Source organism: Gasterosteus aculeatus, chromosome 13 (genome assembly GCF_964276395.1).
Source record: "Gasterosteus aculeatus chromosome 13, fGasAcu3.hap1.1, whole genome shotgun sequence".
NCBI classification, from domain to species: domain Eukaryota; kingdom Metazoa; phylum Chordata; class Actinopteri; order Perciformes; family Gasterosteidae; genus Gasterosteus; species Gasterosteus aculeatus.
The window spans coordinates 20,045,070-20,057,748 of NC_135701.1; the positions used below are offsets into that span (position 1 = coordinate 20,045,070).

General features: G+C 46.1%; 1 protein-coding gene across 2 annotated transcripts in view; it reads right to left on the reverse strand.

Moving 5' to 3' along the window:
- Positions 1–29: 29 nt before the first annotated feature.
- Positions 30–12,679, reverse strand: part of nos1 (nitric oxide synthase 1 (neuronal)) — a 30,472-nt gene continuing 17,822 nt past the window's right edge. Inside the window, exons 15-30 of one of the 2 annotated variants that reach the window (XM_078086149.1) lie at positions 11,959–12,063; positions 11,820–11,878; positions 11,630–11,746; positions 11,084–11,146; positions 10,679–10,853; positions 10,090–10,228; positions 9,676–9,754; positions 9,335–9,528; positions 8,660–8,829; positions 7,529–7,739; positions 6,638–6,725; positions 5,858–5,979; positions 5,528–5,676; positions 4,954–5,148; positions 4,199–4,317; positions 30–2,735 (exon numbers count right to left, since the gene is read on the reverse strand). In XM_078086149.1, the coding sequence (XP_077942275.1) occupies positions 2,720–2,735; positions 4,199–4,317; positions 4,954–5,148; positions 5,528–5,676; positions 5,858–5,979; positions 6,638–6,725; positions 7,529–7,739; positions 8,660–8,829; positions 9,335–9,528; positions 9,676–9,754; positions 10,090–10,228; positions 10,679–10,853; positions 11,084–11,146; positions 11,630–11,746; positions 11,820–11,878; positions 11,959–12,063 (2,001 nt within the window). In that variant the 3' untranslated portion in view covers positions 30–2,719. The remainder of the gene's footprint in view (positions 2,736–4,198; positions 4,318–4,953; positions 5,149–5,527; positions 5,677–5,857; positions 5,980–6,637; positions 6,726–7,528; positions 7,740–8,659; positions 8,830–9,334; positions 9,529–9,675; positions 9,755–10,089; positions 10,229–10,678; positions 10,854–11,083; positions 11,147–11,629; positions 11,747–11,819; positions 11,879–11,958; positions 12,064–12,679) is intronic. The other variant, XM_040195712.2, reaches the window with a different exon arrangement.

Genomic DNA, 12,679 nt, shown 5'->3' on the forward strand with positions numbered 1-12,679 from the left:
ACAACAAACCAAGCAAATGTGTTGACATGTTCTGTAAATGTTTCTTTATTTGTAAGTAAATGCAAAATCCTTGCAGATGCATTAGAATGAAATATCCTCCATTACAACAAAGGTCATTATAGCGGAGGCAGATCGGATCAGTTGTTCATAGCAGCAGCGATTTGCAAACACAGAAAAGGAAACTCCTTCAAGAATGTTTTTTTTTTTTTTTTTTTTTTTTAACCATCCAAAGCCCACGGAGAAAGGCCGGACACAATAGGGTCTCACCGACCGACACAGTGCTGGCATAAAATATGAACAGGAAGAAGATCACCATGCATGTATTTAATGCCGCTGCAGTTTTATCATCATACCTAAAAAGGATATTTTTTGTTCTTTTTAAGTCAAGCAGAATCATAGTGCTCATTTACATAATCAAAATACATTCTTAGAAAAGATCAAAGTGGTTTTCCTTTATATTTTATACTTTGATTATATATAGAAGCTGTGTATTGTATCAATTGCTTTCCAGCCGCACATTTTCTTGACGGCTCTCAATTGGATTTAATTAAGCAAATTATACAGTGGCAACACACATCCAGAACAACAACAGTGGGGGAATCCCACATTTCTTCCCCCCACCATAAGAAATAGTTGAGAAAAAAAAAAGAAAACATTCTCGGCAGTTGTGACGAACGTTTGAAAATCACATTGAGATCCTTTAATCATGCGAAGAGTCATCTTTGATTTTCGAATCAAAGACAGAGAAAGGGAAACGAGCCACGTGTTACTGTAGAGGGTGATCAATAAATAAAGTGGCCCTCACACACAAATATATTCAAAATTACAACCTTGACTCATTGGAAAGCAGCAAATGACGCCGGCGGCAGCGCGGCTGCCTCTTGTCCTTGAAATGACGAAAAGAAGGAAAACAAATTCACTTAAAGCTGAACTGCCGAGACCAAAAGGCTGAAAGACGCCACGTGGGCAGTTTCCCCGTCACCAAAACACCATCTGTAAGACCACATTTTCAGGCTTGCGTGACGCACACAGCGACTAAGTCATGCTTATTTTAAAATCTGACCAGTTGGACAAAGTAACAGACGAGCAGAGAAACGCACACCTGAGCACATGCTCAAGTTCTAAACCCACGCAGAGGTGCACGCTAGTGATGGCGCGCGCACACACACACACACACACACACACACGCTGATGCTACCGAGCAGGTGTCAGGTCACAGTGAGAGGGCGGCGCGTGAGCCGCGGGGTTGCGCACAATCATGCAGAGACACACAATAAAGAATGAACGTGCCGTGTGTGGGCAGAGGCGGAGGAGTTAATGTAAGGCAAGAGGAGGCGACAAACGCAAATTGTCAAAAGCGCAGAAGCGGTCGGATAAGATCTGGGCCGCACACTGTGATCGAGGAGAGATTTTTAATTTTTTTTTTTATCTTGCATCACTTTGTGTTTTGCAGCAAAATTAAATGAATGAAATTTTAGAAAGGAATGTTTTGACAGAATAGGATGAAAAAATTGGTAGCGCAACCGCTTGTTTGGCGCCACAGAAGCCCCAGCTTAGCTTAGCACAATGGCTGGAAACGGGAGAAAGAGTTAGCTGGGCTCTATCATCACCTCATCAATTAAAAAAAGGATACTAACTTTTTTGCAGAAATGTAACGCTTAAACAAAATAAATATTAATATTTAGTACGTTGCTGGAAGAATATTTGTTGCATTTTCCACGTTTTATGCTAAGCTAAGGCCGGCCGGCCTGCTAACAACTCATTTAGTAGTGACGATTACATGGGTTGACACATTTTCTTTGTTTAAGCAAACACAAAGGTAAACATTTAAAATCGAGCACTGAAGTTTAAAGTTATATTTGTCTTCCCTTGAGGTTCATCTAATCACGTACTGAAATCGGGTTCAGACGTTCCGGATGTGGATGTGGGTTGTGCGAGCGCCAGCTGGGACACACACACACACACACACACACACCACAACGTTACGGTGTTGGGGAGAGTGGACAGAGCGCTGGCCCGCAGGCTGAAGCGTGTTGATGAACTGCTAGTGAAGAGATGGATAGTACGTCCGGCTGTGACAGAGGCTCTGTTTTCATAAGTCAGGGTGACTTCAACAGGGAAAAATTTGCATATAGAAAAAAAAAAAATAATCGCTCAATCAGTTGTTCATTTTGCATGCCTGTACATCTCTCGATTATCTCTGCTGTTTTAACTTTCCCCCGGAAACTACAACCTTTAATCACGTCATAGAAAAAAAATACAGCTCAAATATGTTCGACCGGCCGTGATTTTTGTAACATAAATGCTTATTCAGAAATGTCCGTGAGTTGCTCACACTTTTCCTCGTTGATACGAAACCTCAATGAAAGCCTTTTGCACTGTAACAATAACACAGAGTAGATTATATTTCGTGGGTATATTCTCGTCTTGGTCATGCAATCACAATGAGGCAGGTCATCACATTAGGTGCACACATTATGAATCAAAATGATCAATTTTAACTTGTTGGAAGTATCATCAACGAGAGAACACAACATTTCCAACTTGCTACAGACAAAATCGCGGGGGGCCAAACAGAAACAATAAAGTGGTATAAAAAAAGAAACAAACAAACACTTTTTTTTTTTTTTACAGTACAAAAATTGGCACAGTATTTTTTTTTAAACCAGCGTCGCCGTGTCCTCCAGACTGGTCGTTGTCAGAAAGCGGATTCTCAGACCTACGAGCAGAAAACCCTGAGAGCAAAGACAGAAGGAGAGACAGAAAGACGGACAGAGGGAGCAACAGAGACATGGAAATAGAGACGTTACAGTCATTACTCATCCGGCCAACAGGGGCTTCGATGGCCAAATGTAAAATTCAAGTGACAATCCACACAGGAGCCATCGTCTGTGATGCATTATGTTGGTGCTTAATGAGCCATAGTGGATATGTAGGGCCCTTGTTTTGCTCTCGCAGGGAAGGGGACGTGAAGTGTCTAATCTTGAAATGTGCACAATTGATGACGGAAACAAACACAGAAATGGAACAGACCCACTTGCGTCTCGCTCTAATCCTGTTAGTTTAAAGGCCCTTCTCCGCGGGTTGCTATGGTTACGCTCTCTGTTTTCATCCGAAACGAGGGGCGACAACACGTCGCCGTTGCCAACAACTACAGGTTGGAGGTCGGATTTACTTATGCAAACGTTTGAGATACAGCGGCTCTTGTTCTGACTGGTTAAAATCAAAATGGGCTCAGACTTCATCCAAAATATGAGCTAAACAACAACAAAAAAAAAAAAAGGATGAATAAATAAGAAAACGCATCATAGATCTTTAGCATCCCACGCAGTTCAGAGCAGTTGCAGACGAGTCAAGTGAATAATCCTGGTTTTATGTGTTGGGAGTACAGACTAGACATTACCATGCCTCATAAAATCCACTCTGACACAAATGGAGCGAACGAGGAACCAATGAAGAAGTACATTTATTACGTATGAATGAATACTGCTCATTTTACTGCTTTCATTCAAATGATGTGCAATTAATTTTTTTAAACTTTATTCCAGGTTCATATTTGTATTTCTGGTTTCTACCTATTTGAATGCTTTAAATGTTCATAATCTTCCCAATTTAAATGAATGTATTGGTACATTTTTATAATATTATAATTACAACTTATTGTTTAATAGATTTATACGAGCATGTGATGTAAAGGTTTCGAAAAGGCTTTGTTTCCATATAATCCCGAATGATATAATGGTTTGCATGCAAAACTATGAATGTTGCACGGCCTACGCAAAGCCTGGGGAGTGAGGAGCCAAACTTTATGCTCTTCCTATTAATTCCGGTGACTGAGTGGAGCTCTACGCATCTAGCACCACCTTCCTACAAAATGATGACATTGCCCATAAGTCATGGCAATATAACACGAGAAAACGAGGGGAGAATTCTATTAGAAATTCATGCTGATGCTTATGACTCAGAGGATGAATTCCATCTCTTCTTATGACCCCTCTAAACATCCCACAACAAGGAATGTCTAAATCTACTGGGCAGGTTACTAGAAAACGTAATCTGCAGTTATTCGCTTTTTAATGCAACAGCGACGTTGTACTAAAATGTTTTACATGGAGATATCTGGCATGTTTTTTGCACATCAATATAATTAACCTTTTTTTTTAAAAATAAAAAATGGTGGAAAAAGGAAACAACTCACTCATCAGAATCTTTCTTGCTCTCCTCAATGTAGGCTATGGACTCCGAGCGAAGCCGGTTGGTGACCTCGTAGGTGCGCAGGGTGACCCCAAAGATGTCCTCGTGGTAGCGGTTCTCATCCTGGACACGGTGGACGTCACATTAACAGCGTAAGACCAAAAGAAGTGAACAGCCAGAATGCTGCAATTAAAGACTCTCAATAGAAAATATTCAAACCGTTTCATTAACATTTACTTTTACATTATGAGAACACAATTCTAGCAGCGCACATACTGTGTTTTCATGCCTGCAGTCGTTGCATTGGACAGATTCACTGAACAGAACTGAAAAACGGCTCTTCAGCCCATTTGCATTCGGCACGGATAAGTGTGTTAATACTTGGCGTGGTGACACGTGTCCTTCTCCTTTTTATAGCCTTTTTACCCTTGAGTTGACAATTGAAAATAAGCCAGTGAGGGTGTTTTTTAACCTTGTTTTTCCACAGGAAACAGTGACTCAACACGCCTTCTGTTTTTCAGCGGCTCAGCACTCGGTCGCACACATTCGTGTGAAGAAGCTGAAACCTCGCCCGTTCAGCTGCGTGCAGATTGCATTGCTCAAGGGCACCTCGGTCATGATGGACAGCGACGGCGGACAACAAATGTTCACCATTTTCAAAGCTCGTGCAGGATTCAAACTTCTGACCCCCCCCAAAATGCTGCCGTCACTCAGAGCGGTCCAGCGGCGTTTTCAAAGCGAGCATCGTGTCCTTCTCACCCGCAGCTTGCTGATGAAGAAGCCGGCGTCCTCCAGCGTCATGTTGGCCTGCTGCTTGATGATTTGCTGGACGGTCTTGAGAACGTCCCCGGCCATCGTCACATCTCCACACACGTAGATGTGTCCCCCCTCCTCCCTCAGGCAGTGGTACACCATCTCAGACAGCTGCTCGCGCAGTACGTCCTGCACATATTTCTGACAGGCAGGCAGAGGAGGAATGGTGAGCGTGCACGAAGGAGTCAAGTGTGAGAAAGGTGGCGAAGGAATCAATGTGAAAAGGGGAAAATAAACAGCCAGAGGACCACTGACGGAAAGGGAACAAAGTGAAATGAAGTGAAGTTAGCAAACTGCAAGCGGAGGGACTGCTGGATGGGTTCAAATATTCTTTTATACCCCGTCAGTTTCGTTATTTCCGTTAAGAACGGCAACAGAAAAACAAATGCTAATCACGTTACCCGAGGACAGCCAAGCTCAGCGGTTTGCACTGAGCCATTTCTCGACCGTGTGACTTTATTTTAAAGAGAGCCGTGATCATCTCGCTGGCCCACAGCAGTGGGTGGTTCAGCGCTCCCACCTTTGGTTTGTCGGGTTCTCTGGAATAGGCCGCGTAGAGCTCCTTGAACACCTCTTTGTTCTTGGCCTGGATGGTCTCCTCCTTGTAGATGTGGTCCACCTCGGACTGCCTGCAACCGAACACCAGGATCATGGGGCACGACACGATTCCTGAAAGGCGACAGGCACTTTGTTGCATTTGTTGTTCCGAATGGTTTCATTGGAATTCTCGACAGCATTTGACGTTCATCCGCTCGTCTGGGATGTCGTCATAATCGTTCTCTCTCCACTTCAAAGCTTCTCTACAGTCTCAATAAATGCACATACGAGGAATGAGGAAACAACAACCAACCGTTGTGTTCGAGGTCATACAGTCTCTGCTGCCAGAAGCTTCTGAATGGGGCGATGCCGGTTCCCGGTCCCACCAGGATGCAAGGTGCTTGGTTGTCTTTGGGCAGGTGGAACGATTGTGCACTACAGCATGGAAATAGACAAAAATGTATTAAAGTAAATTGCCTTAAAGTGATCCTAAACTAATTTGAACCTAACAAAAGGCGCATTTCAAAATTTTTGGGAAATATGCTATTTTTGCTTTCTCGACGAAAGTGGTCTTGAGGGGATTTTTAACACTCGGTAAAATGTTTGTACAAGATGGAATCTGACGAATCTGACTGGAATGAGCAAACAACAGTAAAAACAAGAAGGTCAGTAAGCATCGTAAAAGCTCACTATTTTGTTTGTAAAAATAAAATCCTGGGATGATCAGGGGGATATTCTCTCTAGTCAAGGAAGTTACTGGTCCATAGTACGGAATGACCGTTCCCATAATCGCCCTTTAGGTTTTGGTTTAGGAGGAATTCTTAAATCCCCCAAAAAGGACCCTTTGTTTGACATGGAATTCGTGGAAAAAACATTTTGCGTTGTAAACAAAAAATTGGAGCAGCTATTTGCTGAATTGAAATAAGTGACGGGCAGCAAAACAAAATCAACACCCCCGATGACCAACTCTCACACTTCAGTCAGTCTCAGCAATCATGTGAAAACACACATTCGCCCTAAACACTAGTCGGCCGCTTCGTGTTGAACGTGCATACAGGAGCAGTTGGAGGCAGTTAAGCGTTGTGATATTTACCCTCGGACAAAACACGGCACTATCTCTCCCTTCTCTATCCGGTTGAGCCACGACGAACACACTCCGTGGTGGATGGGTCCCTCTCCGCCTGAAAAAAAAGGGAAGATTATTACCAAGTGGGCCATTTCCATTTTTGTCCTCTTAGCCTCCCACTCTAAGTGCACAAACTAAAACTCCATTCCCAAGGCTTAGTGACTAATCTCACACCTGTACCTCCAAAGGGAAATTACAGTAACTCAACAGTTGCCTTTACAATCATGGTAATGTTTGCACAAGTACACATTACAAGCGGGAGAGAAAATAGCATTAACTACTAGAATTAACCACCTCCTTGACGAGCTGAGCGTTTAGATGCTAATTACAAAGTATAAAGATTAAAGAGCCTCGTGATACACGATGCAAAAAGGTCTCCAAAAGAAACACGCCTCGTTTGTGTGCACATCATCACGCAGAATCGGTTCACAGACGTTGAATCTTTGTACGCTCCTTGTGATTACAGTCGTGGTCTGGCTGCCCTCCGAAGCAGACAGGCTCGCTCCCCAGAGAGGCTGCGTCATTGGACTTCTGCAGTCTTTGCAGCAACCTTGAAAGAGCCACAGCACATTCCTTTCTGTGCACGCGGCCGGGAACCGGCCGCGTGCAAAAAGAGGTTTTGTACAGTGTTTGGGCTCATCGGTTCTTTGAGCCATTGCTTGCTGCTAGATGCAGTTCACCGGAAACCCCTGGGTAGGAGTTTACTTCGGATATTTCGCAGTGAAAACGTCAGCGCCTCGGAAGCGTATGACAGCGAGTCCAAAAGTTCATCCTCACTGCGCCCACACAGCCGCACGATCCCCGGAGAGACCAACGCTTTCCCCAGACTGCCCCCCGAATGATCCGTAGGTGCGTTACCTCTGGCCCGGTAAGAGACCACGGCGACGGTGAGGTGGATCTCTCCCGGGTGCAGGTCCGGAGAGGAGCTGATGGAGTAGTAGCGAGGCTGCAGCAGGGGCAGCTGGGTGAGCAGCAGGGTGGAGGGCATCTGGATGGAGGGGAACTCCTCCAGCACCTCCACCAGCGTCGGGTTGTTGTACCACTTCCACTCCTCGTACTCCTGCAGGCCCTGTGAGGTCACACGGAGAGAGACGCGCGGGGGCCGGGGGTGACTACACGGGTGGATGTTCATTTCACTTCTGACTCGGCTGCCATTTTGGATGTAGGGAATTTAGAGCCTGTCAGTTTCGCAAGGTGCTAACGAGCGACCCGGTGCTCACTTATGAGCGTTCGCCTGGAGCACTAAAACGTACAATTACCAGAATCCCACCAGCAAAAGCACTTCGGGGCCCTGGGCTTTTTTTAAGTTTGTTTACTTGAGACATTGCTAATAACCAGTTAAACTAAATACACGTCAACGCTCTTATGCTTATTGGGAGAGAAAACACGATTTGAAAGTCAGAGATCTTCACGTGTATATAAATAATACAGAATATGATCTGCAGTGCTGAATCTTTTCTTTTTTCCCCTCTGAATCCAGAAGCCTTCCATCTTCTCCTCTTGGCTTAGTGACAATAATTCGATGTATGAGCATATGAGTCACTGCTTGGCCCCAGCCAGCCTTTTCCACACATTGACAAAAATGGAGAGTGAATTGTGGGAGGCTCTGCAAGGAGGGGGGGGGGGGTGGCGGCTCTGGGTTAGCGCGATCAACGGCTTTAATTTGGCGCCAGCTCACTCCTGCTGTACATATTTCAGCGCAAGAGTAAATCAAATCACAGAAAGCCGTCCCCCGTATTTGATGGCAAGCATGACGAATGTGTTGGTCGTTGCTGTGCCTTAAACACATGGTGACGTCTAATAGAAACTGTGCTCTGGTGAAAAGTTCATTCATTTGCCCTCACGAGTGGCAAACACAGAAAAAAGGAGAGTATTTCTGGATATAGCCTACGCACATAAAACTAAACCGAGCTCTCCGTGTAACAGCGGCAGCTCGATAATTCTAAAAGGTCAGCGTTACTCGGGACGCCAGAGTCAAAGTGAATTTACCTTACTGAGGATCTCCAGTTTCTTTTTCTGTTTGTCGTTGGTCGCCAGGGCGGCAAACTGCTGCAGCAACACAGGGGTCGGCGGGGTGGTGATGTCCAAGAAGTATTGGAAGGCCTGGTAGATGGTGCAGGGAGGGATGCGAGTCTCATGTGTCCAGTTACTGATTACACCTGCAGAAAGGAAGACTGTGAGAGACACATTCCCTCTTTTTTTTAAGCTAACGTAAAACCACACCATCGCCGACACTCCCTTGGTTTACCACGGATTAGCTACCACTGCTGGTTCTGTCGTTGTTAGCATCGTTAGCCCCTTTAAAAATCGGATTTGAAGATGCAGGGACATTGAATTCTAGGGCCGATGAAGACGACGGGAAGATTGATAAGCCACCAACAACAACAACGGCTTTGTGTATCAAGTAAAGTTTCATCAGGCTCACATACTGTGTGGAAGGAACACTTTGCTTCACAGTCACAGGCAAATTAACACTTAAGTCACGCAGTGTCACCACAACTGTTTACCCGCATGCATCTTCTCCGAAACACTTCCGGGCATCCAGTGAATACCTCCGTAAGGACTTTGAGAGAGTGTTGCTTATTCGTGGTTCTATTCCAACATCCTGATTGCGCGCCTGCCCCATTCGTAAAGTAGCGTGGCGTCGCTAATGGCATCACCCACCTAGGGCAGTGTTCCTCTCCTCCAGGAACTCCACTTTTACGATTTGATTGACCGGTGGGGCATCCTCCAGTTTATCCAGGAGAGCCGTCACGAGGTCCTCGTGGTTGCCGGGGAAGATGCCCAGATGGTCGCCGGGCTGGTAGGTCAACCGCTCGTGGTTGTTTGTGTGGAGGCGCACAAATATGGTGGAGCGACTGAAAGCGGGATCAGAGATTTAGGGAACACCGCTGCACAATCTTCAATCTGGTCCGTTTCCGTACCAAACGAGTGCATTGGATCAACTGCGCAACATTTCACAGATTCACCAAAACAAGATTAAACGGATTGTTTTTCTTACTTACTTGGATTTGGGACTTTGCAGGTTTTGAGATTCTAGCATGGTTGCTCCGTATACCTTCTTCTTGTGAACACAGTTGAACGCTATTGGCAGACAGACATCATCATTTCCTTTATTTAGTGACTGTTTGAACGCAATCCTTTTATCAAAAAGGAACAATTTAACATTTTGGAAACTCCAATATATTTGATTTCTTACAGGGGCCATTATGTTGTCTACCCATGTGTACAAATGAGGGAAGGCTGAACAACAAACCCCTCCCCGTAGCGCACGTTACAGTTCAACAGCACCACAAACTGCTTCTTTGGAAATTACCAAATGTTAGTTGCAGTTGTTTTAACGGGAGAGTTACTGCTCTCAACCCCACCCCTCTAAGGACAATCATTCCCCCCTTTACCACCGCACGGGTATCGTCTACCTTCAATGAGGGCCGGGGCCTCCACGGTGTACGTCATGCGGAACTTGCTCTTCTTCCAGCTGCGGTCGTTGCTGATCAAGGAGTCGTTGGCCTTCTCGATGTTCACGTCGTCGCCGACGCAGAACACGTCACAGGCAGCCTTGACCACGGGAGAGAACAGGACCGTTCAAACCAGGAAGGACAAAGGGGACTCACAAGCGGCAAGAGGCCCTTCTCGTTTAATTCATATCATTCTGGTTGCACTAAATTCTAAAAACAGACACCTTGACTATCGTATGGCCAATACAGCCAACAGCCCTGAAGCAGAGCACCCACCCATCTCGTTCCCCTCTCAGGTAAGGACTGTTTGCTCGCTCAACACTTTGTTTGCGCCGTTGTGTCAATTAGCACCGTTAGTTTCTAGTCGCTAAGCGAAGTTAAAAGCCGCGTGAAGGCAACAGATGTTCTCTGAATTTCTCATGGAGCTGCTTTGAAAAAAAAAATGAAATCAAGGAAAACGGTGCGTGCCCACTCCAAGAACACAGCACGACGTGGATTACAAAAAAAAAAAAAGAAGCAAGCCCAAAGGGCCTGAGCCCAAGAAACAGACCTTAAAAACCTTCTTGGCCCAGGTTCTGAATGACTCCTCCTGGCCACACAGCTCATCTCCTTCCCCCATGCGTAGGATGCGCTCCCCCCCGAGCTCTTCAAACAGCGTGTCCACGGCGTGGGCAAAGGCGCAGAAGTGTGGGTAGGCCCTGGAGCCGAGGCCAAACACTGAAAACCTAAACACACACACACACAAAGTAGTGAGAAATGCAGGTTACGGCAACAAAAGACACAAAAGACAAACGATAATTTGGCAAAGCCCCGCCACCGAGTCCACCTTAGCCGCGTGCCCCTTCTTCCCGCTCAAAAAGCATCGAAAATCGGACACTCGTTAGATTTCTTGAGCGGTCCGATTTTGGGCAGGGAATTTTCATTCCGCGGTGTCGCCGTGAAGCGTTCAACTCACTTCAGTTTTGTGTTTGAGAGTTTTTGAGGCCCCTTCTTCTTTAACGGGTCAGCAAACTCTCCACTGCAATAAGATGTGTTATTCCAAAACGGATTTACAAGGTCAATGTCAGTACTGTAGCTAGTGAGATAACAAAAAGAATAGTAATGGAGGTAATTATTTAAATTAAATTCATCAACCAAAAGATTCAGGTAAAATCATATCTGTATTTGCGGATGATTGAAACAATCTCATTTATCTCCCGCAGACTATCAGTGGGGGTTATTCTTTGAGCTATAAATAAAAATGACAAATTGGTATTTATTTTGTGACTTTGTAATAGGTTGCTTTCAAAATGAATGCGTCACCATCATTCCAGCAGCTTTTCAAAAACTAAAGGACTTCAATGTTATTGACATCACCTGTATTTGAGCTTGATATCCAGAGATCCTTTAAACAGCAAATCACCACATTCTTTGTATTATGTCGCATTGAATTCATCATCGGACAAATGGAATCTTCCGGGTCTTACGGTACGTCTCTACGGATTCGTTGGGTTTGGTTTACCTGACGTTGGCGAGCGGTCCGGTGCTCTCAAAGTTAATCTTGACTTCCGGCTCGTCGCTGGAGGACTTGCGAGTGTCAGAGTAGGAGGACACGCTGTTGAAACGGACCTTGTAGCTCCTGAAGGGGAGGCGAAAGCAGAGTGTTGATGCATGACTCCCAACGGTGCGTAACTCAACGCAGGTAAACTCACTTCCTGTCTTCGGTGTTGGATGTCGGGTGGCGCATCTCCATCAACGCGGCTCCAAATTTCTACGGCGGTCAGAACAAAGCCGTCAGCGACGTGTCGCGCGATCAACGTCGTCAGCTGGAGTGGTTCATTTACAACATACCTCTCCATTTTCTGGCGGATCACCATTGCCGAACGTGCTGGTCACCATCAGCACCAGCGTCTCGTGCTCCAGGTCCACCACGTCGTAATCGTCCATCGACATGACCTGCAGACGTGGCAGAAAAATAAATAAAGGGGACCTCAGCCTCACGTCGCCTTTTATTCCGCTCCTCGTCTCTTGACAGACGACCCGGGCGCGTAAACCAGGGCCGAACGCGGCGCCCTCGGCGGAGGAAGAGTCTAATGGCCCCTCTGCCCTCGCCCCATAACGAGATGATGACATGCTGCACGGCGAGCATCCATGGATGCGTTTGTGTGCCACAGAGACACACACACACACACACACACACACACACACGACCAGAGGCGTGAAGAGGAAACAGGCTTCAGCCCCACGACAACAGAGGTTTGCCCCCCCCCCCGTGCACTCTCATCTGCCCCGCGATCCTTCTACAGACACCCACTCTGCGTGACACACACTTGCATGCAGCGATCTCTTCTTGTGTGATTGATCACACTGGGTAAACAGGAAGGGAACACGAGGTATGACCTGGGGGGAGAGCGCACACACACACAGTGGATGATTGGAGGCAGCGTGTTTTCTCTCTAAACAGATTAGCACAGCCGGCGGCGGGGAGGGGAGGGGGGGGTCGGGGGGGGGCTTTGGGATCTCGTCTTAAACTACTGCGCAGCTCCGCGCTTAAATCTCGCCTCCAACCAGC